Source organism: Rattus norvegicus, chromosome 1 (assembly GCF_036323735.1).
Source record: "Rattus norvegicus strain BN/NHsdMcwi chromosome 1, GRCr8, whole genome shotgun sequence".
NCBI classification, from domain to species: domain Eukaryota; kingdom Metazoa; phylum Chordata; class Mammalia; order Rodentia; family Muridae; genus Rattus; species Rattus norvegicus.
The window spans coordinates 72,726,416-72,754,119 of record NC_086019.1 but is presented as its reverse complement, the minus strand read 5'-3'; the positions used below and the strand labels follow the sequence as shown (position 1 = coordinate 72,754,119).

General features: G+C 38.9%; 1 protein-coding gene and 1 pseudogene across 1 annotated transcript; one reads left to right on the top strand and one right to left on the bottom strand.

Annotated features, from left to right (window-relative positions):
* The first annotated feature begins 7,326 nt into the window (after nt 1-7,326).
* Actl9b (actin-like 9b) lies at nt 7,327-8,664 on the top strand. Its single transcript, NM_001013893.1, has one exon. The coding sequence runs from the start codon at nt 7,382-7,384 to the stop codon at nt 8,615-8,617; it is 1,236 nt and encodes a 411-aa protein (NP_001013915.1). The 5' UTR covers nt 7,327-7,381; the 3' UTR covers nt 8,618-8,664.
* A 12,335-nt stretch (nt 8,665-20,999) lies between these two features.
* Bcl10-ps1 (BCL10, immune signaling adaptor, pseudogene 1) lies at nt 21,000-21,700 on the bottom strand (annotated as a pseudogene).
* Nucleotides 21,701-27,704: the final 6,004 nt, after the last annotated feature.

The window sequence follows — 27,704 nt, the reverse complement described above, 5'->3', positions numbered from 1 at the left end:
ATAAAAAGACATACATTAACAAACTGGATACGCAACGAGGACCCTGCATTCTGCTGCCTACAGGAAACACACCTCAGAGACAAAGACAGACACTACCTCAGAGTGAAAGACTGGAAAACAACTTTCCAAGCAAATGGTCAGAAGAAGCAAGCTGGAGTAGCCATTCTAATATCTAATACAATCAATTTCCAACTAAAAGTCATCAAAAAAGATAAGGAAGGACACTTCATATTCATCAAAGGAAAAATCCACCAAGATGAACTCTCAATCCTAAATATCTATGCCCCAAATACAAGGGCACCTACATACGTAAAAGAAACCTTACTAAAGCTCAAAACACACATTGCACCTCACACAATAATAGTGGGAGATTTCAACACCCCACTCTCATCAATGGACAGATCATGGAAACAGAAATTAAACAGTGATGTCGACAGACTAAGAGAAGTCATGAGCCAAATGGACTTAACGGATATTTATAGAACATTCTATCCTAAAGCAAAAGGATATACCTTCTTCTCAGCTCCTCATGGTACTTTCTCCAAAATTGACCATATAATTGGTCAAAAAACGGGCCTCAACAGGTACAGAAAGATAGAAATAATCCCATGCGTGCTATCGGACCACCACGGCCTAAAACTGGTCTTCAATAACAATAAGGGAAGAATGCCCACATATACGTGGAAATTGAACAATGCTCTACTCAATGATAACCTGGTCAAGGAAGAAATAAAGAAAGAAATTAAAAACTTTTTAGAATTTAATGAAAATGAAGGTACAACATACCCAAACTTATGGGACACAATGAACGCTGTGCTAAGAGGAAAACTCATAGCGCTGAGTGCCTGCCGAAAGAAACAAGAAAGAGCATATGTCAGCAGCTTGACAGCACACCTAAAAGCTCTAGAACAAAAAGAAGCAAATACACCCAGGAGGAGTAGAAGGCAGGAAATAATCAAACTCAGAGCTGAAATCAACCAAGTAGAAACAAAAAGGACCATAGAAAGAATCAACAGAACCAAAAGTTGGTTCTTTGAGAAAATCAACAAGATAGATAAACACTTAGCCAGACTAACGAGAGGACACAGAGAGTGCGTCCAAATTAAAAAAATCAGAAATGAAAAGGGGGACATAACTACAGATTCAGAGGAAATTCAAAAAATCATCAGATCTTACTATAAAAACCTATATTCAACAAAACTTGACAATCTTCAGGAAATGGACAAATTCCTAGACAGATACCAGGTATCGAAGTTAAATCAGGAACAGATAAACCAGTTAAACAACCCCATAACTCCTAAGGAAATAGAAGCAGTCATTAAAGGTCTCCCAACCAAAAAGAGCCCAGGTCCAGACGGGTTTAGTGCAGAATTCTATCAAACCTTCATAGAAGACCTCATACCAATATTATCCAAACTATTCCACAAAATTGAAACAGATGGAGCACTACCGAATTCCTTCTATGAAGCCACAATTACTCTTATACCTAAACCACACAAAGACACAACAAAGAAAGAGAACTTCAGACCAATTTCCCTTATGAATATCGACGCAAAAATACTCAATAAAATTCTGGCAAACCGAATTCAAGAGCACATCAAAACAATCATCCACCATGATCAAGTAGGCTTCATCCCAGGCATGCAGGGATGGTTTAATATACAGAAAACCATCAACGTGATCCATTATATAAACAAACTGAAAGAACAGAACCACATGATCATTTCATTAGATGCTGAGAAAGCATTTGACAAAATTCAACACCCCTTCATGATAAAAGTCCTGGAAAGAATAGGAATTCAAGGCCCATACCTAAACATAGTAAAAGCCATATACAGCAAACCAGTTGCTAACATTAAACTAAATGGAGAGAAACTTGAAGCAATCCCACTAAAATCAGGGACTAGACAAGGCTGCCAACTCTCTCCCTACTTATTCAATATAGTTCTTGAAGTTCTAGCCAGAGCAATCAGACAACAAAAGGAGGTCAAGGGGATACAGATCGGAAAAGAAGAAGTCAAAATATCACTATTTGCAGATGATATGATAGTTTATTTAAGTGATCCCAAAAGTTCCACCAGAGAACTACTAAAGCTGATAAACAACTTCAGCAAAGTGGCTGGGTATAAAATTAACTCAAATAAATCAGTTGCCTTCCTCTATACAAAAGAGAAACAAGCCGAGAAAGAAATTAGGGAAACGACACCCTTCATAATAGACCCAAATAATATAAAGTACCTCGGTGTGACTTTAACCAAGCAAGTAAAAGATCTGTACAATAAGAACTTCAAGACACTGAGGAAAGAAATTGAAGAAGACCTCAGAAGATGGAAAGATCTCCCATGCTCATGGATTGGCAGGATTAATTTAGTAAAAATGGCCATTTTAACAAAAGCAATCTACAGATTCAATGCAATCCCCATCAAAATACCAATCCAATTCTTCAAAGAGTTAGACAGAACAATTTGCAAATTCATCTGGAATAACAAAAAACCCAGGATAGCTAAAGCTATCCTCAACAGTAAAAGGACTTCAGGGGGAATCACTATCCCTGAACTCAAGCAGTATTACAGAGCAATAGTGATAAAAACTGCATGATATTGGTACAGAGACAGACAGATAGACCAATGGAATAGAATTGAAGACCCAGAAATGAACCCACACACCTATGGTCACTTGATTTTTGACAAAGGAGCCAAAACCATCCAATGGAAAAAAGATAGCATTTTCAGCAAATGGTGCTGGTTCAACTGGAGGGCAATATGTAGAAGAATGCAGATCGATCCATGCTTATCACCCTGTACAAAGCTTAAGTCCAAGTGGATCAAGGACCTCCACATCAAACCAGACACACTCAAACTAATAGAATAAAAACTAGGGAAGCATCTGGAACACATGGGCACTGGAAAAAATTTCCTGAACAAAACACCAATGGCTTATGCTCTAAGATCAAGAATCGACAAATGGGATCTCATAAAACTGCAAAGCTTCTGTAAGGCAAAGGACACTGTGGTTAGGACAAAACGGCAACCAACAGATTGGGAAAAGATCTTTACCAATCCTACAACAGATAGAGGCCTTATATCCAAAATATACAAAGAACTCAAGAAGTTAGACCGCAGGGAAACAAATAACCCTATTAAAAAATGGGGTTCAGAGCTAAACAAAGAATTCAAGGCTGAGGAATGCCGAATGGCTGAGAAACACCTAAAGAAATGTTCAACATCTTTAGTCATAAGGGAAATGCAAATCAAAACAACCCTGAGATTTCACCTCACACCAGTGAGAATGGCTAAGATCAAAAACTCAGGTGACAGCAGATGCTGGCGAGGATGTGGAGAAAGAGGAACACTCCTCCATGGTTGGTGGGATTGCAGACTGGTAAAACCATTCTGGAAATCAGTCTGGAGGTTCCTCAGAAAATTGGACATTGAACTGCCTGAGGATCCAGCTATACCTCTCTTGGGCATATACCCAAAAGATGCCTCAACATATAAAAGAGACACGTGCTCCACTATGTTCATCGCAGCCTTATTTATAATAGCCAGAAAATGGAAAGAACCCAGATGCCCTTCAACAGAGGAATGGATACAGAAAATGTGGTACATCTACACAATGGAATATTACTCAGCTATCAAAAACAACGGCTTTATGAAATTCGTAGGCAAATGGTTGGAACTGGAAAATATCATCCTGAGTGAGCTAACCCAATCACAGAAAGACATACATGGTATGCACTCATTGATAAGTGGCTATTAGCCCAAATGCTTGAAATACCCTAGATCCCTAGAACAAACGAAACTCAAGACAGATGATCAAAATGTGAATGCTTCACTCCTTCTTTAAATGAGGAAAAAGAATACCCTTGGCAGGGAAGGGAGAGGCAAAGATTAAAACAGAGACTGAAGGAACACCCATTCAGAGCCTGCCCCACATGTGGCCCATACATATACAGCCACCCAATTAGACAAGATGGATGAAGCAAAGAAGTGCAGACCGACAGGAGCCGGATGTAGATCGCTCCTGAGAGACAAGCCAGAATACAGCAAATATAGAGGCGAATGCCAGCAGCAAACCACTGAACTGAGAATAGGTTCCCCGTTGAAGGAATCAGAGAAAGAACTGGAAGAGCTTGAAGGGGCTCGAGACCCCAAAAGTACAACAATGTCAAGCAACCAGAGCTTCCAGGGACTAAGCCACTACCTAAATACTATACATGGACTGACCCTGGACTCTGACCCCATAGGTAGCAATGAATATCCTAGTAAGAGCACCAGTGGAAGGGGAAGCCCTGGGTCCTGCTAAGACTGAACCCCCAGTGAACTAGACTATGGGGGGAGGGCGGCAATGGGGGGAGGGTTAGGAGGGGAACATCCATAAGGAAGGGGAGGGCGGAGGGGGATGTTTGCCCGGAAACCGGGAAAGGGAATAACACTTGAAATGTATATAAGAAATACTCAAGTTAATAAAAAAAAATAAATAAATAAAAAGAAAAGGACAAAAAAAAGAAATGGGTCTGCAAGAAAATGGCAAGAAAATGGCAAGGCAACTTTTACTTTTGTGGAAGCAAGTATAGACGTGTCAAGTCTAGTATGCAAGCACAGCCCACCAGAGTCCTACTAAGACTTCCTTTATAAAGCAAAGCAATAAGGGTCTAGAGTTTACCTTACATGTTTATATAAGTGCTAACTTAAAACTTAAAGGTGCTCAGAGTTTACCTTATGTACTTAAGATTAAAGCTAACTTAAAACAATTTGAATGACAACCAGAACATAGTTTTGAGCACCAAAACGAAAACGTTTTTTGAACACTTGAATTTCTAGCAGGGGTTTCTTTACATTTTTTAAAAAATGAAATTCTGTCTTATTTAATGCTTTGACAGAAATACATATGTCCCATACGTTTTGTACACTTAAAAAGGTCCAGTGAATGCCAAGAGTTTTGGTATATCTTTTTAATCCCAGAACTCTGGAGACAGAAGCAGGTGGATCTCATCAAAACCTGCCTAGTCTGCACATTAAATACCAGGTCAATTAAGGGTACTTAGAGTCTGTCTCAAAAAAAAAATAATAACGTCTGCAGGGTAAAGAGCTGTCTCTGTGGTTAAAGTACTGGCTGCTCTTACAGACCACTCAGATTCTGTTCAGAGCATGCACAGGGCGGGGGTCCATAACTACTTTAAATCCAGGCCAAGGGATCTGTTGCCCTCTTGTGACTTCTATGAGCAATGAATGCAAATGGACCACAGACATACTTGCAGATAAAAATACACAAATATATAGTTAAAATAAATAATCTTTCTTAAAATGTCAAGTGAAACCATCTCTGTCATACGTACTAAGAGAAAAAAGGGGTGCTTTTATTTATTTAGCTTTAAGGAATGGCACCTGAGATCAGAACAATGCAGCCTTGGTCTTAAAATGACTAGTTTAACATACTTCTCCCTGCTTCAGATAAGTTTTTATTGCTACTAATGATTTGTTCTGCACTGCTGAACCGCACAGGGCTTATACATGCTCTGCAAGTGCTTTATGATCCAGATACATAACATTAGCCCTGTTAGCCATTGTTGAAGTCTTTGTTCCCAAATGTACTCTGCCTGACTGTTGATTTGCAGAGTGAAAGCATCGACCTCTGTATTCCAAGAGGTTCACTGAAAACAAAAGAAGGCAGAGAACACAGAGAAGGCAGACAGTTCTCCCCCATACAATCCATATAAAAAGGTTATAGAGTAGAAGTCTGGAAAACTTTCAGTAGAAAGGCCAGGAGCTGAGATTCCAAGGGATAAATTCCTGTTCTGTGAGAAGGGAATAGCATGGGAGTTGGGGGCTTGGAGAGATGTTGCTTGACTAAGGTCAGTTATTGTTTTTCCAAAGGACTTGGGATCAATTCCAAATACTCACATAGCTCACAGCTTCCTGGAACACCAGCTTCATGGATCCAGTGCCCTCTTCTGGTCTCTAGATGCACAAGGCATGCATGTGGTGTATAAACCTGTATGCAGACGAAGCATACACATAAATTGTTTTTAAAAATAGGAAATGAGTAGAATGATTGATGCAAGTGTAGTAACAGAAAGGTGAAGGAATTTGAAACAGTTAAATGTATTTATTTCCATTTTTATTTTTCTTCCTTCTAGTTTGGCCTTTCTTCTCTTTAAAAACTTAGAAATTCAGGGCACAGGAGATGGATCCATGAGTAAGAAACTTAAGGAGATTCAGAATAAGAATCTAACAATCCATATAGGCAAAGAGGTCTGTCTGCCTGTAATTAAGCCTGGAAATCCAGAGAAAGAGGATCCTAGAGCAAACTGAATTGCAAGAATACCTGCTTCTGCAAGCTATGGCTTGTGCAGACCCTGTGTCGGTTTCAATGAGACTGGCTTATATATTTGAATGTTTGATTCCCAGTGGGGGGAACTTTCTTGGAAGGTTTAGCAGGCGTGGTCATGTTGGAGAAGGTACGTACCGAGGAAGGGCTTTGTGGTTTCAAAAGTCCACAGCATTCCCAGTTAGCACTCTCTATCTTATGCCTATGGATCAAATAAAAGCTTTCAACTGTAGCTATAGTGCCATGTTTGCCTGCCTGCTTCCATGCTTTCTATCATGATGATCATGGCCTCTATCCTCTGAACCCTAAGCTCTGGTATTAAATTCTTTCTTTTATAGTTGTCTTTATAAGGGTGCCTAGTCACGGCAATAAAATGTAACTAAGACAGAGCCTACAAAAAACTGTAAACAATAATGATGAATGTTGGATTTCTACACACACAGGCAGACATATCCCCCTTCCCCAAATGCAAAACACATGAATGGACACTATGTCTCCATGTAAGTATCCAAAATCCCACCATTACAAAAACAAAAAAAATCCACCAACACCAGTACTACTAGCACGACCACCACCACCATCACCACCACCACCACTACCACCACCACCGCCGCCGCCGCCGCCGCCACCACCACCACCACCACCACCACCACCACCACCACCACCACCCCACCACCACAACCACTAAAATATCAGAAACTCAAGTGGGCTTGTTACTTTCAGATTCCTATTGTTAGTGGGTGCAAGACTGTTTATGCTGGGTGGTAGTTATCAATTGTGAAAGAGAGGATGTGGAATCAAAGAGTTGTGTAGAAGCCAGACCTTCCTCTCCATTTTGACTGTGGTAACTGTAAACCCTGAGGCTGTGTCCACCTTTTCTGGCCACACCCTTTCCTAGCATTGTGAAACCAAGGCAGGCAAAGTGATCTCATAGATATAGTGTACCTGCCTTCAATTTGTGCCTCCTGCTCTTGGCTGACTCTCTTTTTCCTGCATCCCTGAGTAAAGTTGTCAACTTTATCAATCAGTCTCTCAGAAGCCACTAGCAAATATGGATGTAAATGGTCCAAAACGTTGGGAGCCCCACAGGTCACTTGATCTGAACCCTCGCTCTACTCCTGTATACAAGAGTCCGCTACAAGAACCATGTGGTGTGTTTGGTAACAAGGGAACAACAAAGATGAGTGGCGTGGTCATCGACATGGGTACTGGAATATGTAAGATGGGATTTGCAGGACAGACACGTCCAACCTACATTGTGCGTAACATTGTGGGCTGCCAGCCTAAGAGACGAACCACCATGGAACAGCCCAAAATGGAAATGTTTATAGGTGAGGCAGCCCACGCTCGTCCAGAGTTAACTTTGATGCATCCAGTTCGTAATGGTATTGTGGTGGACTGGGAGGCAGCTGAATTCATCTGGCGCCACATCCTGGAGAATGACCTCAGACTGGATACCCAGGACCATCCTCTACTATTCACAGATCCGCCTTTCAACCCTGCCAGCAACAGGGAGAAGCTTGTGGAAGTGGCCTTCGAGTCTCTGCACTCTCCTGCTATATATGTGGCATCCCAATCCGTGCTGTCAGTCTATGCCAATGGGCGTGTAAATGGATTGGTCGTAGACACTGGTCATGGAGTCAGCTACACAGTGCCCGTCTTTCAAGGCTACAATTTACCCAGTGGCATCCAGCGAATGGACCTGGCTGGCCACTACTTGACGAAATTCTTGGCAGAGAAAATCTTGAGGTCTAGCTTCGCAGTGAAGAAGGAAGACATGGATACCATGGAGAACATCAAGCAGCAATATTGCTATGTGGCCTTAGATTTCCAAAAGGAGCAAGGGCGCCCTGATGAAAAATTCCGGCGGTGCCTGAAGCTGCCAGATGGACAGATGATCACAGTGGGAAAGGAGCTCTTTCAGTGTCCTGAGTTGCTATTCCATCCTCCGGATACCTCAGGACCTTCATCTCTGGGCCTTCCCAGCATGGTAGAACATAGTCTCTCCACTGTTCCCCAGGAACTGCGGGCAGACATGGAACAAAATGTATTGTTGTGTGGTGGCTCCTCTTTGTTTACTGGTTTTGAAGGTCGCTTCAAAACTGAGCTGCTGCGCCGTCTTGGCCCAGAAGCTCACGTGGTTGTGGTAGCCCAGGCCAATAGGAACCTCTCAGTGTGGATTGGGGGGTCTATTCTGGCCTCATTGTGTGCCTTCCAGACCCGCTGGGTCCTGCGTGAGCAGTATGAGGAACATGGTCCAGATATAGTGCTCCGCAAGTGCTCATGATTCAGCACAGGGTCAGGAGAGGTGTGAGAATAAAGCTTTCTTAGGGAGCCAAGTCTTTCCTGTCATGTTTTCTTCTTCCCCATTTCACCCACTGAAACCTGCCCAAGAGCCTCAGCTATAAATCCACTTGCAGACCAAGGCAACTGGAATTTTATCCTCACACAAATCTGTGTGAATTAGACCTAAAGCACCTCTCCTAATATACACTCGTGGGACATTCTATTTCATACCCACTCCTCCATAACAGTCTCATGAAGCTCATAACAAAGCATAAGTTCCCCTGGGATTGAGGTAATAGATGACTGTAAACCACCATATGGGTGCTCAGAGCTAAATCTAGTTATTTGTAAGAGCAAACACTGATCCCAAATCCTGAGCTATCTCTCTAATCACCTATGCTTTCCTTTAGCAGTTTGATTGTCAGACTTTCAGCAAAATATTCTGGTGTCTTTGGAATGCATAAGCATATAATTCAATTCTAATATGTACAGCTACCTGATATTATTTTTAGATTTATTAATTTTATTTTTTGTGTATGGAAGTTTTGCTTGTATATATGTATATGAAACATACCAGTGTCTGGTGCCCACAGAATACACAAGAGTGAGTCTGATCCTTTGGAATTGGTTGTGAGTCACTCTAGTTAAATCAAATTTGGGTGTTTTTCAAGAAAAACAAATGCTCTTAACCTCTGATAATCTCTCTAGCTTCCAGATCCTCTTTGAGACAAGGACTCACTGTTCAGCCTGGCTGTCCTGGAACTCCCTGTGTAGATCAGGATGGTCTCCAAATCACAGAAATCCATGTGTGTGTGCCTCCTGAATGTTGCAACTAAAGGTGCATGCTATCATTCCTGGCCCAGCTAGTCAGTTTCACCAGCACTGTTTGTTAGAAAGACTGTCATAAAGAGTGGGCATCTGCAGTGGTGAAGTGAGCCATTGAATACATGAATGTGACAACAGCTGTGAATGCATGCATAAGATTTGCACTGGATCCACCTATAATGAAATTGAAGAAAGGAGAAAATCTATTGTGAAATAGAGTAAGAATTCACATATTAAACAAGGGATATTTCCAGCTACCATTGTGTTCTAAGTATTAAACATAGTGATGCTTCTCCATCCCGGCTCTTAAGATGAAGAAATCAATGATGTAGATGAATGAACCATGAAGGGTATTGATCTGTAGGAACTAAGGGTCAGGGAAAGAAGTCATATTTTATAACTTAGTAGTTTTCATTGTTAATAATGGACTAAATGTTAATGGATTCAGCATGAATCACAGAATTTCTAGATTTTTCCTGGTTTTTGCTTCTCTACTCAATGGGGAGCACAGACCATGCTTGAGTATCTGTATCTGTGATTTGTGTAGCATTGGTTCCACTGCTTATTTTCTATTTATACTCTACAAATGAGATTGCCTAGACTTTATATAGAGAATGTACACATGAGTCCTGATTGTCATGGGTTTTTCAAGAACCTTAACTTCACATTTAACTGTGGATCTTCTGACACACACCACTAATAACACCTCTAATGATGTTCATACAAATAGCTTTTTGATGGTGGTCTGGGACCAATTATGTCCAATATTTCTTCCTCCAAGGAGTCTTAATGTATGGGGATGTGATTATATCTGAGACTCAGATGACCTCATACCTGATTTTTTAAACCTGTGTTTATCAGTTGCACTGAGGACCAGTAATGCAGAGCCATGAAAAAGAGAATGACTGAGGTTTTTGCAGTGAGTAGAATTACTTAGGAATAGGTGTCAGAGGAGTACCCTTTCCAATGGACAACAATAATAAATAATGTCACAATAATGTAATAATGATGGTGGTGGTGGTGCTGTACTAGTTGCCAACATTTCTAAGAAATTGACAGGTAATCCCTGTCATGTCAACATTTCATAGAGGGTGACTGGTGCTGTATTTTGTAGCTGCTAATATTACACAGTAGGGATGAAAGGTTTGTAAACTGGATCAATTTGACATGATTGAAGACATGTATCTCTTGAATTTTTACATCTTTTTTTTCTTTGACATTTACACCACACCCACCTCTCTTCGGACATTTTTCTAAATACATTTGTGTATTATAACCATTGTGTACAGAGGTTCTGATCTTAAACTCCTAGTAGGTGATGTAGAAATTCTCAGTGGCAATCATTTCTTTTCCTAGGAAGTGATAAAGACTGTCAAAGAGAAATTTTATTACAGATATTGAACACATTTCAGGGTAGTTCTCCCTGAATAAATAACGTGTACAACTCTGAGTGAACTAGATCAGACTGAAAGGGCAGGTTTTTGGATGATGGGTCAGATATAGAAAATGACTGACACAGAAGGAATAGGAGGCCCTGTTAGCACTGAGTTAACATGGTCTTTGTTTATAATTGGTTGGGGAAATCAGATGCCCTCAGGATGAGAACAATGTCAACTTTGAGGGTAACCAGATATCTATGTTAGCAAAACTGAATTAGCATGATTCACAGTAAGATTACACAAAGGGAGAGAAACTGGAACGATGAGTTGGAAACAAACCCAGGAGAATACTTAGAATTCAAGTGAAGAACAACTTTATTGCATAATACAACTGTATTGCATGAAGCAAAGGTTCTTTCTGTGCCCCTTAGACTTAGCCACTTGAGACATTGAATGAAGACATACTTCTGTCTGTAGAGAACTAATTTGGGCTGCAGGCAAATTCTCCTCATTCATCAACTGGTGTGTGAATTAGCCTCAAAATCTTGCTACCAACCCAACTGCAAGTAAGAATTTCTGTCCTTGAACCCCCAGTGAACGTGATTGTTGGGGGGAGGGTGGTAATGGAGGGAGGATGGGGAGGGGAAGCCCATATAGAAGGAGAGTGGCAAGGGTTAGGGGGATGTTGGCCCAGAAACCAGGAAGGGGAATAAAAATCGAAATGTAAATGAAAAATACTCAAGTTAATAAAGATTTTAAAAAAAAGAATTTCTGTCCTGTCCGGGAAAAACATGGTTGTGGTTCCTTGAATTTTCATGTCACAGATGTACATGGACCTTTCTTTATTAAGGATGAATGTAATAGCAGGACAAGTAATATTTTCATATGTAAATTATTCTAATATGAAAATTCAAAGGACAATTTTCAAGAAATGGCTTATATATTCATAATGTTTTGGCTTCAAAAAAGTTATATCAGATCACAAAAGTCTTCATCAGATCTCTTTTGTTTTTTCTGCAAATATAGATTCACTTCCCAAGAACTGAGGTAGTACAGCCTTTACTCACAGTGTAGCTGAAAATGGATCTTAAAACTCATGCTTCCACTTCTTGCCAAGTACGATGATTCCAGGCATAGAACACCACACGCAGCCTCCTTGCATAAACATAAATACAAAAATGTAATCATGTATTACAATTGTACTGTCAGGTTTCATGTCAACCTCACACAAGTTAGGGTGGTTGAATGGATAACTGCAAATGAGAAAATGCCTCCTTAAGACTGAGCTGTACAGTATCTTCTTACATTGTGGGTGGGTACACTCCATGGCATATGGTACTGGGTTCTATAAGAATGAAAGATGAGTAAGCCAGGAGAAGCAGGCCATTAAGCAGCACATTTCCATGGCCTCTGAATTAACTTCTGCTTCCAACTTTCTGCCTTGCTTGAGTTCTTGTCTTGACTTCTTCAATGAGGAACAGGGATGATGATAAGCCAAATAAACACTTTCCTTCTCATTACAATTTGGCCATTGAATTTCATCGCAGCAGTAGTAACCCTGATTAAGATTCCAATTCTTTTTTATCTATTTACACTATTTAAAATATATAAATATATACATTTACATATATACACTCATTGTATATACTATATATTGTATATTATTTATTATATATAAAATACCCAACACATAATCAGTCCTAATATTCTTTATTAAATAAATTTTTGTTTATTTCTATATATGAATACACTGTAGTTGTCTGCAGAACTACCAGATGAGGGCATCAGATCCCATTATAGATGACTGTGTGAGGATTGAGAGGCACCATGTGGGAATTGAACTCAGGACCTTTGGAAAAACAGTCAGTGCTCTAAAACACTGAGCCATCTGTTCAGCCCCCAGTCCTAATATTCTTATACTTTGCATACATGATATCTTTATTTTTAGCAAATATTGTTTTCCCATGAACTTTTAGATGTTTCTCATTTCCTATTACATTATACTACTGCGTTGATTAATTAATTAAAATTCCAAACTCTACTCACCTTCCTTGTCTCTCTCTAGATCTCCCCAATTTGCCTCTGAAAGGGTGGGGGCTCCCTGTGCATCACTCCACCTTGGCACATCAAGTCTCTGTAGACTCAGGTGCATCCTCTCCGACTGAGCTCAGATGAGGCAGCCCTCTGCTTTATATGTGCAAGGGGCCTCTGCCCATCTTGTATATGCTCTTTGGTTGGTGGCTCTGTCTCTGAGGGCTCTCAGGGGTCTAGGTAAGTTGACACCGTTATCTTCCTATAGAGTTTAAATCCCCTTCAGGGCCTTCAATTGTTCCCCTAATGAATAACTGGCCCAACTCTTGTTCAATGTTTGGCAATAGGTACCTGCACCTGTTTCAGTCAGCTGCTGGATAGAGCATCTCAGAGGACAGTTATGCTAGGCTCCTCTTCGTTAGAATAACAAGAGTATGATTAATAGCTTGAGGGATTGGTGCTTGCCAATGGAATGTGTCTCAAGTTGGGCCAGCTATTGGTTGGCCATTGCTTCAGTCTTTGCTCCATTTTTGTCTCAGAATTTCTTTTAGACAGGATAAATTTTCAGTTAAAATTTTTTGGGTGGATTGGTGTCCTTATCCCTACACTAAGGCTTCTTCCTGGCTACAGGAGGTGGCCTCTTCAGGTTCCAACTGCCCACAATTAGTCATCTCAGCTAATATTCACTTAGTGTGTACATACCACGCATGTCCTTTGGGATCTGGGTTAGGTCACTAAGGATAACTAAGGTGGACTCTTGGGGCTATTTTGATTTGTATTTCTCTGATGACTAAAGATGTTGAACACTTCTTTAAGTGTTTCTTGACCATTGCATAGCCCTCTGTTGAGAATTCACTGTTTAATTCTCTGACCTATTCTTTTAATTAAGTTTTTTGATTTGTTGGAGGGTTTTCTGGTTTGCACCCATTTTTAATTGGGTATATTGGTTATATGGGTTGTTGGTATCTAAATCCTTGAGTTTTTAAAAAATAATTTTGGATATTAGTCCTCTGTGGGATGGAGAGTTAGTGAAGATCTTTTCCCAATCTGTAGAATGCCAGTGTTCTTTGCCTCAAGAAGCTTTTCAGTTTCATGAGTTGCCATTTATTAATTGCTGATCTCAGAACTTAAGCTATTAATGTTCTGTTCAGGAAATTGTTTACTGTACCAATGTGTTCAAGGTTATTTCCTCCTTTCTTTTTCTATTGAATCCAGTTTTAATGATATCATATCATCCACAAATAGTCATACCTTGACTTCTTCCTTTCCAATTTTATCCCCATAACCTTGTTTTGTTGTATTATTGCTCTAGCTAGAACTTCATGTACTATATTGAATAGACAGACAGAGGGCATCCTTGCCTTATCCATGATTTTAGTGGGGTTACTTCAATTTTCTCTCTAAAATAATATTGGCTATTTACTTACATTATATTGCTTTTATCATGTTTATGTATGTACCTTGAATCCCTGATCTTTTCAAGCCTTTTAACATAAAGGTGTGTTGGAGTTTGTTAAAGGCTTTTAGAGCATGTAATGAGATGATCATGTGATTTTTGTCTTTCAGTTTATTTATATAGTAGGTTATGTTGATTCATTTTCCTACATTGAACCATCCCTGCATCCCTGGTATGAAGCCTACTTGATTGTGTTAGATGCTGTTTTTAATGTGTTCTTGGATCTGGTTACCAAGAACTTTTTGAATATTTTTGAATCAATGTTCACTAGCAGAATTAGTCTGGTTTTCTCTTCTCCTCCTCCTCCTCCTCCTCCTCCTCCTCCTCCTCCTCCTCCTCCTCCTCCTCCTCCCCTTCCTCCTCCTCCTCCTCCTCCTCCTCCTCCTCCTCCTCCTCCTCCTCCTCCTCCTCCTCCTCCTCCTCCTCCTTCTTCTTCTTCTTTTTGAGTCTTTGTGTAGTTTAGGTATCAGGGTAACTGTGGTTTCATAGAATGAGTTTAGTAGTCTTTCTTCTGTTTCTATTTAGTGGAAGTGTTGGAGGAATATTGGTATTAGCTCTTCTTTGAAGGTCTGGTAGAATTTTAAAATCATCTGTACCTGGGTTTTTCTGATTGTGAGGTTTTTAATGACTGCTTTTGTTTCTTTAAGGGTTATAGATCTGTTGAGATAGTTTACCTGATTGTGACTTACCTTTAGTAAGTGGCATCTGTCTAGAAAATCATTCATTTCACTTAGCTATTTCAGTTTTGTCGAGTAAAGGTTTTTGAAGTAAGAACTAATGATTTTAAAATTTCCTTAATTTTTCTTGTCTGACTTTTCATTTCTTATTTTGTTGATTTGGATACTGCCTTTGTGCCTTTTAGTTAGTTTGGCTAAGGGTTTATCAATCTTGTTGATTTTCTCAAAGAACCAGCTTTTGATTTTGTTTATTCTATTATTCTCCTTGTTTCTAATTGCTTGATTTCAGCCCTGAATTTGACAATTTCCTGTCCTCTACTTCTCTTGGGTGTGCTTGCTTGTTTCTATTCTAGGACTTTCAGGTGTGCTGTTAAGTTGCTAGTATATTTCCCCAAATTCTTTTTTTAATTTTCTCCTTTTTAAATCTTTTTATTGGATATTCTATGTATTTACATTTCAAATGTTATCCCCTCCCCCCCCGTCCCATGCCCTATTCTCCTTCTTCTATGAAGATGCTCCCACTCCCACTCACCTACTCCCATTTCAACACCCTGTTATTCCCCTTCACTGGGAAACTGAGTCTTCACAGGACCAAGGGCTTTTCTCTCTTATTGATGCCAGACAATGCCATCCTACATATGCAGCTGGAGCCATGGGTCTCTCCATGTACTTTTTGGTTGGTGGTTTAGTCCCTGGAGTGGTCTGGTTAGTTGACATTGTTACTCTTCCTATGGGGTTGCAAACTGCTTCATGAAGGCACTTAATGCTATAAATTTTCCTCTTTGCATTGCTTTCACTGTGTTTTGTAAATTTATTTATCTTGTGCCTTCATTTTCATTGAATTCTAGATTGTTTATCTCTATCTCTCTGTCTCTCTCTATCTCTCTGTCCCTCTGTCTTTCCCTTTCTCTCTTTCTTATTCATCCCTGAGCAAGTGATCATTGAGTACATAGTTGTTTATTTTTCATGAATATTTGGGCTTTCTGTTGTTTCTGTTGTTGAAGTCCAACTTTAATCCTTGATGATCTGACAGAATACAAGGTGTTATTTCAATCTTTTTTTTTAATCTGTTGAGTCTTCTTTTCTGCCTGATTATATATATTGTCAGTTTTGAAGAATGTTTCATGAGGAGCTGAGAAGGTATATTCTCTGGTAGATTTTTTTGTGTATACTATCATATCATCTGCAAATAGTGATATCTTGACTTCTCCCTTCCTAATTTGTGTTCCTTTGATCTCCTTTTGTTGTTTAATTACTCTGGCTAGAACTTCAAGTACTATATTGAATATGTAGGGAGAGAGTGGGCACCCTTGTTTTGTCCCTTATTTTAGTGGGATTGCTATGAGTTTATCTCCATTATGTTTGATGTTGGCTATTAGCTTTCTGTACATTGCTTTCAATAAGTTTAGATATAGACCTTGATTTCCTGCTCTCTCCAATACTTTTAACATGAATGGATATTGTATTTTGTTAAAGGCTTCTAGTGAGAAGATCGTTATCATTGAGTAGATAGTGGTTCAGCTTCCATGTGCATGTGTGCTTTCTGTTGTTTTTGTTGTTATTGAAGTGTAGCCTTAGTCAGTGGTGTTCCAATACAATACATGGGATTAATTCAATGTTCTTGTGTCTGTTGAGGTTTGTTTTGTGTCTGATTATATGGTCGATTTTTGAGAAGGCACCACAGCACCACGAGGTGCTGAGAAGAAGGTATATTCTTGTGTTTTAGGTTGAAATGTTCTTCAGATATCTGTTAAATATATTTGGTTCACATTTTTTTTAAGTTTCATTGTATGTCTGTTTAATTTCTGTAGCCCTGATCTGTCCATTTTTGAGAGTTTGGTGTTGAAATCTCCTACTATTATTATGAGGTTCACTGTGTCTTTTGAGCTTCAGTAACATTTCTTTTACAAATCTGGATGCTCTTTCATTGAATGCATATATGCTCAGAATTGAGAATTCGTGTTGGTGAATTTTTCCTTTGATGGATATATTTTGTTCTCCCCCACTACCCCTTTTTGATAACTGTTGGTTGACAGTCTATTTTAATGGACATTAGAATAGCTGCTCCAGCTTGTGTCTTATGACCATTTGTTTGGAAAGACATTTTACAGCCTTTTACTTTGAGGTAGTTTCTGTCTTTGTTGCTGATTTGCATTTTTTTGTTGCCGCAAAATGTTGTGTATTGTTTATGTATCAAGTCTGTTAGTCTATGTCTTTTTATTGGAAAATTGAGCTCATTGATGTTGAGAGATAATAGGAACCAATGATTGTTGCTTTCTGTTATTTTCATTGTTAGAGTTGGAATTATATTTGTGTTTCTCTTCTTTTGGGTTTGTTGTGAAAAGATTAATCTCTTGCTTTTTCTTGGGTGTAGTTTCCTTTCTCGTGTTGGAATCTTCTTCTATTACCTTGTGTAGGACTGAATTGGTGGAATAATATTGTTTAAAATAATGTTTTAACCTTCCCTCCAGCCTAACGTCTATCAGAGTTAGTGGAAAAGAAATGATACAGGTAAAGTAGACCTCTCTAGAAATCGTTTTTTAGAGTAAATCCCATCTGAGTTGACAAGAAATCAGCAGTTCAGTTCACAGGTCTGCAGAGGCAGCTGGATCAACTCACAAACACTTCCTGGATATACCAGAAGCCCAGTTCAGTACAGTCAGAACAGGCAGACCTCAGCTGAATTGCCATGAGTCAGAAAGTGTGACCAACTGTAATGCCAGGAGGTCTAAGTTGTGCCTCTTTCAGCAAAGGTAAGATCAGCCCAGATGCAAAAAGAAGAGGTGTTGCACAGCTAGCTCTAGAGGCATGTCTAGCTCTGCCTCTGTCACTGTCTGTGGAGTCCTATTCATATTCCCGCCAAACATCACATGCCCTCCACAGGTCTTACTTTTCCCTGTGACTTACTTACCTCTGCATATGTTTTACCTCAGCATGTCATGCTTCAGCATGTGAGTCTGTCTTATCTGACATCAATCTGCCAATTGTCCTGAGTCCAAAGGAAGTTGCAAGAAGGCACAGTATGGCACCAGAACTTTTTTGGTGCATTTCTCTCAGTGGGGTCCCAACAAATGGACCGCAATGTAAGACAAACCAATACATGCATGTCATTAGCAAAGAATCCTTTATCACGTGTCCTTTCACATACTTGCTTTAGTAGGATCCTTTCCAGTGTGTCTGCTTCACTGAATCATTCCTTTATGTGTTTGCCCCAGCAAAACATCATCCCAGACAACTGACTTTCCAAAGAACCCCTAAGTTTTCACTTCACATACCCATAATTAAAATACTAAAATTTTTGTTACATTTTTAATGGTCTTAGTAGGACTTATTTCTTTTACATTAATATAATTTTCATGACATTTTAAAAACCTTTGAGTTTGTGTTATGTGGAAATGCATGAAGGTAAGAAGACAGCTCCTAGGAGCAGGATGCATGGGTCCTGGGCATGGACTAAGTTCATTAACTTTAGTGTCAAATGAGTTAACTGCTGAAAAACCTTATGTGCCATAAATGTCATTGTGATTACAAGCTAAAGAAGTGAAGATCTATCTGTTTGCCATTTATATGTAACCAACCCTAAACAAATAGCCTTTTGAGTAATATGTGCTGTGTAAATGACAACAGAATTTGAATAATTGTAGCGAACTGCCTTCAGTAAACAGCATTTTAACCTATTACCCCGTGACACAGTAAACTCGGTCCTATATATAAATACATTAAATATAGAAATCCTCATATTTCCTACATAATAAGTCAACAATTACCCATACCTTCCTAGATTTCAAATCCCAATAACTTTTGAAATAGTAGTGTCTATATGATGCATGAAGTCTTCAGTCTTCATCGTTAAAAACTGCATCCTTAGGGTTCTCTTAAATTGTAGTTTGGTTACTAATACTCTTTATTTGAGGAAACACATTTGCCATGAATTTTCAATGAGGAAAATATGTATGTTAATGCATGAGGTATTACTAAAAATAACGTTATGAGTGATCATTTGCCTTTAAAGACTTACTTAGGAAAGTGATATGTTTTTGTTGTGCAGTTGTTTACTTAGACCTCATCAGCTTCTCGTTGTGGGAGGAAAGAATGATGAATGTGGAGGATTTAGCACAGCAACAAACTCACTTGTCTCATTAGAAATTTTGTTTTTAGTCTCTGCTACATTTTCTCTCCTGCATTTACATTAGACTGGAACAATTCTGGGTTTAAAAATTTGAAGATAGGTGGGTGGCCTCCTTCCTCAGCTGGGAACCATGTCCATCTACAGATGACCTCTTTAGCTTTCATCTCATCACAGTTGGACATTTCAGCTCATGTCATTCCCATCTAGTCCTGGTAGTCTCCCATATACTAGGTCTCTGGGACATTCTAGAGGTTACCCCCACCTCAACCTTCTACTGCTGCATATGTGCATTAATTCTCCTGGTACTCTGGGCTTCTCTCCTGTCTCCACAAATACTTAATCCTTCCCATTTTTACCCTCTTCCACCTAGGCTCCTCCCTCCCTCTGTATTCCATGATTATTTTGTTTCCCCTTCTAAATGGAGTTCAGATCTCCACACTTGGGCCTTTCTTCTTGTTAAGTTTTCTATAGTCTGTGAGTTTTATCATGGGTATTCTGAAATTTTTGGTTAATCTCCACTTACCAGAGAGTACATACCATGCATGTCCATTTGGATCTGGGTTACCTTACTCAGGATGATATTTTTCTCGTTCCATCTATTTGTCTGCAAAATTCAATGAAGTCCTTGTCTTCAATAGCTATATACTATTCCGTTGTGTAAATATACCACATTTTCTGGATACAATGCGACATCTGCATGGATTTCAGTGTCTGCCTATACAAATAAGGCTGCTATGAGCTTAGTGAAGTCCTTATCATATGGTGGAACATCTTATGGGAATATTCCCAGGAATAATATAGCCGGGTCTTCAGGTATAACTATTTCCATTGTGCAGACTTGCAGAGTGTTTGTAACAGTATGAATCTTACCAACAGTGGAGGAGTTTTCTTTTTTCGCCACATCCCGGCCACATATACTGGTGAGTGTTTGTTTGTTTGTTTGTTTTTTACATTAAAAAGTTTTTATTGTTAATAGCAACTTTTAATTTCTTAATTTTTAAATAACAGAAATATATAGGAGTTAGATGTCAGAAATAGGTAAAATTGTTATTTAAAGGATAAAAATCAGCAGTTTTTAAATGTGTAAAGTTATCTATTTTTTAATACAGTAAAAACATAGCTGTAGCTGGTGACAGCTTGACACAAATACTCCAACAAAACTGTCTACCGCACACTCCAGTCAATTATTTAGTTCCTTTATCCATACTCCATATGGCAGTGTTCATCGACAAAGAACGAAAGGCTCAGAGCAAGTATTTTAGTTAGTTACAAGTATTACCAGTTAATTACAAGGAAAGCCCTACCCGGATAACATTCTTTAGAATAACACTGAGGACACAAGGCCTGTAAAAGGCAAAGGCAATCACACTGGCAAGATTAGTATACAACAAATTTTGGCCAACTGAGGTCACAAGGCTCATTGCCATCAGGTGTTTCCTTAGAACCTGACCACTTCTCAGAAGCACAGAGAGGACATTCTCTTGAGTGTGTCTGCAGCTCTCCCTGTGTCTGGCTTTCCTGAAAATCAGAACAACTTACTGTTAAAATGTACTACTGCCAGATCACCGGGAAACACAACCAGACAGAAAACCTGTAGGATTCTCACTCCACGAGTTGTTTTCTCAAGTTGAAAATAATTCTGATAAAATTAGTCTTATAAAAAGTTGAAAATACTAAAACACCTAAAAATAATAAAAAAGGACAATATTGAAAAGTACATGACCACCTAGCTGCTCCTATCGTGTGCTCCATTACACTAACAAATCCTATTTGCAGAGAATGTGCACATGTGATTTAAAAGACATATATCAAGTGATTTATTTTATAACAAAATGATATTCATCACACCATTTGCATCACTATTAAAACAACTGGGCAGTGACATGTTACTGGCGTGAAAGAGACTGTGACCATAAGGGGAGAAACATCTCACGTGAGTCTTGATTTTCCACAACTCCCCCTGTCTTCCAACTGCAGGTCTGGGGGAAAAGGGTGGGCAGGATCATCAGGCGGAGGAAAGTGGCTGAAGAGAAGCTGCTGGTTTTTGGCCTGCTAACTTCCAGGACCCGCAGATTCAGTGAAGACTCGGTAGAGAAGGGAGCAGTGCTGAATTCTCCTTTTGGATGGTAATGACCGTGGATACTCTTTGTTTTTTTCAGAGAAATTGCTCTCATCTGAATTGGACCTAGAGAGGTTGTTGGTGGCTCCCGCTGCAATGGACTCACAGCTACTGCGATTCAGGCCTTTGAGGTGCTCCAGTTTTAGCATCTCATTCGTTATCTGCTGAATCAGGAAGTTCTGTGTTTCCTCCCTGTGAATGGATTCCACAAGGGTGTCCAGTCCCTTCGGGGTTTTCCTGTTAGTATGCAAGTAGTCTAACAACCCTTCCTTTTTCTACTTAAAGTTCGGCAAGAAATTTCTTCTGTGTCTTCTCTCCCTTTTTCTTTTTTTTTTCCTTTGCTCGTAGATGATCAAAATGTCTCTCTGCTATGATTTTCTCACACAGGTGAACACACAAATACTCTAAAGCGTCCTTCTTCACTTCAGTCCATTCCTCTTCCATGAATGATGGCACGGGAGCCTCCATGGCCGAGGCCGGATTGGCGTCCTTCCAGCCTGCGCCACACCGCCCAGGCTAAGGGCTCCAAGATCCGGGTTTCAGGCTATGACTTTGTTGGACCAGGAACAGAAGATGTTGCTTGAGTTTTTGATCTTAGCCATTCTGATTAGTGTAAGGTAGAATCTCAGGGTCGTTTCAATTTGCATTTCCCTGCTTACTAAGGCTGTTCAACATTTCTTGAAGTGCTTCTCAGTCATTTGAGATTAGTCACCAGCCCAATTTGGGATCTATCCCATGTGAGCACACTAAACCCTGACACTAATATTAATGCTATATTGTGCTTGCATTCGGGAACTTGACATGGCTATCCTCTAAATGCTCTCCCAGGCTCTGACTGAGACAAATGCAGATATTTAAAGCCAAACATTGGTTTGAGGTATGGGAGCAATATGGAAGAGTTCCAGGAAAAACGGTAGGAACTGACAGGGACTGCAACCCCATAGGAAATACAACAGCATCAACTAAACTGGACCCCTCAGAGATTCCAGAGACTAAGCCAAAAACCAAGGCGCATACTTGGGCACATGTGGAGCAGAGGACGGCCTGTTTAGCCTCAGTGGGAGAGGATGCCCTGTTCAAATGTGGTACCCCAGGGAAGAGGGATGCTGGTGGGAGTGAGTCTCTGGGTTGGAGGAACACCCTCTCAGAGGTGAGAGAGGGGGAATGGGATGAAGAACTAGGGAGGGGGGAAAGAAGTGGGACTTCGTTTGGAATGCAAATAAATAAAATACTTTAATAAAAATTATTTTTAGGAAGCAATTTAATTAAGTCCACTGGCTCTGCTTGTCAGAATGTTCTGAGTTCATAAACACAATCAACAGAATTACTCCCTCAGAGAGCGGTAATTGAGGAAAATTAGACACATGCCAATAACAAAGCTTTACCTACCCCTTCCATTACTACAGTATGATAGAACGTTGAGATACCCAGAAGCTTATTTTACATATACCAACTGATTAATCACATTTCACTCACTAGTTCTACAATGCTAAATATATTGATATAAATTTGAGTTTCTTTCTAAATCCCAGAAATTTTGAAGAACTTTTGGTTTGCTATATTCATATAGCATAGCTCTTGCAACCAAGTTTCTCTAGTTCATCTTCAACTTAACACAAAGTACAGTAAAAACAGCAAGTGAACTTTAACTAAAATAATACTTTCCATGACAGTAGCTCAATAGAACACTTTATTACTTGATATTTGATGTAATTGCACACAGCCCACTGTTGCCTAGGCTCACCTAGGCAAGAATGAATGAGAAATAAACCAAAGCAAGAGAGTAAGCAATGGGGCTTCAGGGTCTATGCTTTAGTTGCAGTCTCCACAATCCTTGTGTTTTCTTCACTGTAACCCATGATCCAAACCAAAGCTTCTTATTCATTTTGCTTATGGTTGGTGTCTAATCACAGCAACTGAGTAGCAAGCTAGAACAGAAAGACATCTGAAACTGAAATATCTACTTCTATTGAGTGGTTTTGTATGTCAACTTGGCACAACAGAGTTATCAAAGAAGAAGGAGCCTCAGATAAGAACATGGGTCAGTGATATCAAGTTGTAAAGCATTTTTTTTCTATTAGTGATCAATGTGAGGAGAGACCAGCCCATTGTGGGTAGTGCAATCTCTGTGCTTATTTTCCTGGATACTATAAAAAAGCAGGCTAAGTAAACTATGTGACAAAAGCCAGTAAAGAGCACCCCTCCGTGTCCTCTGCTTTAGCTCCTGACTCCAGGTCTTTCCTGCTTGTTATCCTGTCTTGACGTCCCCAATGATGAACACTAATCTGGAAGCTTATGTCAAATATTTTCCTTCCCAACTTGTTTACGGTCATGTTGCTCTGTCACAGCAATAGAAAGCCTTATAAAGATACTACCCAAATCTTATTGATGAAACATGATATACAATAAATTAGTGCTAAAATTTTATAAACAATGTAAAGAGGAAAACAGTTAACAATGCAGTTCATTGGGCATTTGATGCATTGGGCACGTGATATGTACTGAGCTGGAAAGTGGAGTGCTTTCACATGTGGAATGGCAGTTCAAAGGATGCAAACTGAATTGAATAAAAGTTAGATTGTTTAAAGTTAACTAAAGAATCATAAAGTTTAAAATAAATGTGTATTATCAAAGCAATTGGTGATGGGGATCTATATGCTGCTTTTAAAAATTCCAGATTCTTGCACACTCTCTTTTCATCTTTTGTTCTGTATTGAATTCTACATTGAAAAACCATAATGCTTCTTCTGCATAGGCTAACCTGATGCTCTCCACACATGTGATTAACTACAAGTCAGTTGTCTGGGATGATGTTTTGCTGGGGCAAACACATAAAGGAATGATTCAGTGAAGCAGACACGGTGGAAGGGATCCTAATAAAGCAAGTATGTGAAAGGACACATGATAAAGGATTCTTTGCTAATGACATGCATGTATTGGTTTGTCTTACATTGCGGTCCATTTGTTGGGACCCCACAGAGAGAAATGCACCAAAAAAGTTCTGGTGCCATACTGTGCCTTCTTGCAACTTCCTTTGGACTCAGGACAATTGGCAGATTGATGTCAGATAAGACAGACTCACATGCTGAGGCATGACATGCTGAGGTAAAACATATGCAGAGGTAAGCAAGTCACAGGGAAAATAAGACCTGTGGAGGGCATGTGATGTTTGGCGGGAATATGAATAGGATTCCACAGACAGTGACAGAGGCAGAGCTAGACTTGCTTCTAGAGCTAGCTGTGCAACACCTCTTCTTTTTGCATCTGGGCTGATCTCACCTTTGCTGAAAGAGGCACAACTTAGACCTCCTGGCATTACAGTTGGTCACACTTTCTGACTCATGGCAATTCAGCTGAGGTCTGCCTGTTCTGACTGTACTGAACTGGGCTTCTGGTATATCCAGGAAGTGTTTGTGAGTTGATCCAGCTGCCTCTGCAGACCTGTGAACTGAACTGCTGATTTCTTGTCAACTCAGATGGGATTTACTCTAAAAAACGATTTCTAGGCAGGTCTACATTACCTGCATCATTTCTTTTCCACTAACTCTGATAGATGTTAGGCTGGAAGGAAGGTTAAAACATTATTTTAAACAATATTATTCCACCAATTCAGTCCTACATAAGGTAATAGAAGAAGATTCCAACACGAGAAAGGAAACAACACCCAAGAAAAAGCAAGAGATTAATCTTTTCACAACAAACCTAAAAGAAGAGAAACACAAATGTAATTCCAACTCTAACAGTAAAAATAACAGAAAGCAACAATCATTGGTCCCTATTATCTCTCAACATCAATGAGCTCAATTTTCCAATAAAAAAAAATAGACTAACAGACTTGATACATAAACAATACACAACGTTCTGCTACAACAAAAAATGCAAATCAGCAACAAAGACAGAAACTACCTCAAAGTAAAAGGCTGGAAATTTTTTTCAAAACAAATGGTTCAAAGAAACAAGCTGCAATGTTTGGAGCCAGGTTGATTTGATACCTTCACGTTTATGTTTGCTTGTTATGTATTGAAATTTGTGTACCTGGAAGCAGAGCATTGGTTGTATTTTCTTTAATTCTGTGTATTCTTCCAGTGAATGCATATTTAGTGCTCAAGCAAATTATGGTTAGAACAGGCATGAGATTTCATTGCACCCCTCTGAAAGAATTTATAGACAGTAGCTACGATTTTAGCTTATTTTTCTAGCAATGATTTTCCTCATCACTCTGAGAAGAAATATTTATTCTAAATTTTATAATATTTGATTATTCTGAGAATTTACTTCAGCTTAAGCTTTAAGACTATTATTAAGTCAATACCTTTAAAATCCAACCCACTTTGTAGTTGTACAGTTTTAATTGAGCACCCTATGAATATCCACATAAAACTTCATACCTATATAATACCTAGGACTCATAATATTTCAAGCATAAATAGCCTCAAAGCCAACTTTTTATTACTACTAATACCTTCCACACAGGGAAGGAAAGTCATCAGAGCTTAGTTTGTTTTAATGAACTATGCAGGAAGTAATGGCACCAAGCATAATTTCTCTAGTGTGCAATTTCTTTGCAGGACATACTTAAATGTTGGAGAGATGACTCAACTATCAACAGCAATTGCTGTCCAAGAAGAGGAACTGCATTTGATTTCTAGCACTTACTGTTTGGTTCAAAGCTTTTTAAAGTTCCTAGGGATATAATTACTGCTTTTGGTAATCATATATGCCAAAACCTCCTATGCCATTGCTGTACAAATATGAATGCACAGAAAACACTCATACTAACTTAAATAAGAAAGAAACAAACAACAATATGATAATAGAATATTTAATAATATCATGAAACTATTAATTTATGACTAGAAATGTTAAGGCTTCTTTGTAAAAAGGCATAAATAAAATTATAAAAAAATTCAAGTGAAGTGTTACTTAACTCTATCAGTACAATTATCCTCAGTCTTTTCAAAATTTGTGTGAAAGTTTCAATATAAGAAATGAAAGCTCTGTGTAGTAATAAAATGGGATGAAAAATATATTGCTTACTTCAGTGGTAAATCTGTTTTATATTTATTTTAAAATGAAAATATGTTCTGATATGACAATAATGTTTTCCACATGTGTGCAATCATCAAATAATTCATAAAAATGTCAAATAAAAATGATATGAAGAAGCATAATATAGGATGCTAATATGGTTTCCTCACACGATAATCTGTTTATACACTAAGCATCAAGAAAGCACAAATAGACCAATTTAAAAGTGCTTATTGTTGTGCAATGGAAATATCACAGTTAGGTCAAACTCACTTGTCTACTTCCTGTAGCACTCTCTATCAGGTTTCAGATAAACAAAACTTTTGAGCATGTGAAAACTATGGGCTAAAGTTTTTTGTCTTTACCTTAACTCCCAGAACATTGGGCAATTTTAAATGTCAAAAATGTCATACTCTGTCTGCTGTTTTTCTTTTTGTTCAGGATCAATATCACTCTGTCTTCAGCAGGATTAGTGAAGGAGAGCTTCCTCAGAAATGTGTTCAGGTGAAAGACATGTAGTATTCAACTATGCATGTACCTCTACGGAAATCAGAAAATGTATTCTGATTTCATCTTGAATGCAACTTTATTTAAGGTATCCACGGGGAAAATTTCAATGAAATGCAAAGTATGAATAAAATTACCATACAGTTACTAGAATTTTTATTCTCTCATAAGAAACTACCAAACCCAAACAAAGATAAACAAGCAGACTCCAAACATAGATATGTAATTTGTGCCTCTACACACACACACACACACACACACACACACACACACACACACACACACACACACACACCTACATAAAGGGAGACTTACATACATACAGAGATTCACACATAATGTAGCCATACACTTATTTCTAGACACATATACATATATGCCCAGGCACACATACAATCATACAGGTAAATATAAACACAAAAACATATCCAAACAGACAGAGAACACAAAACATACAAATACTGGCACACAGATATATGTGCAGGAATGCATTTTGATACACACATAGATACAAAGAGACATCAAAACAGACAAATTGTGCTCACATATAATGACAGAGAGAGACAATCTTACAGACAGACACATGTACATCCACATAGCAACACAGATAGACAGGTATACATGCATGTAGGCACAGACACAGGAACACAATAAATACACACAGAGGCACACAAAGACACATGCACTTAGACACACAGTAAGATACTCATAGACACAAAGACTTAACAGATCTGTTAATCAAAAAACTCTCCTTTCTCTAATATGTTCTACTTGTCAGGACCCTACCACAGAGTAAAAGGCTAGTAAAATTTTTCTAAAAAAAAAAATCATCCTAAGAAGGAAGTTACGATATTCTAGTACCCAATATTACAGACTTTGAACCAAAAGTTATCAAAAGAGATGGGGAAAGATACTTCATAGCCATCAAAGGAAATAA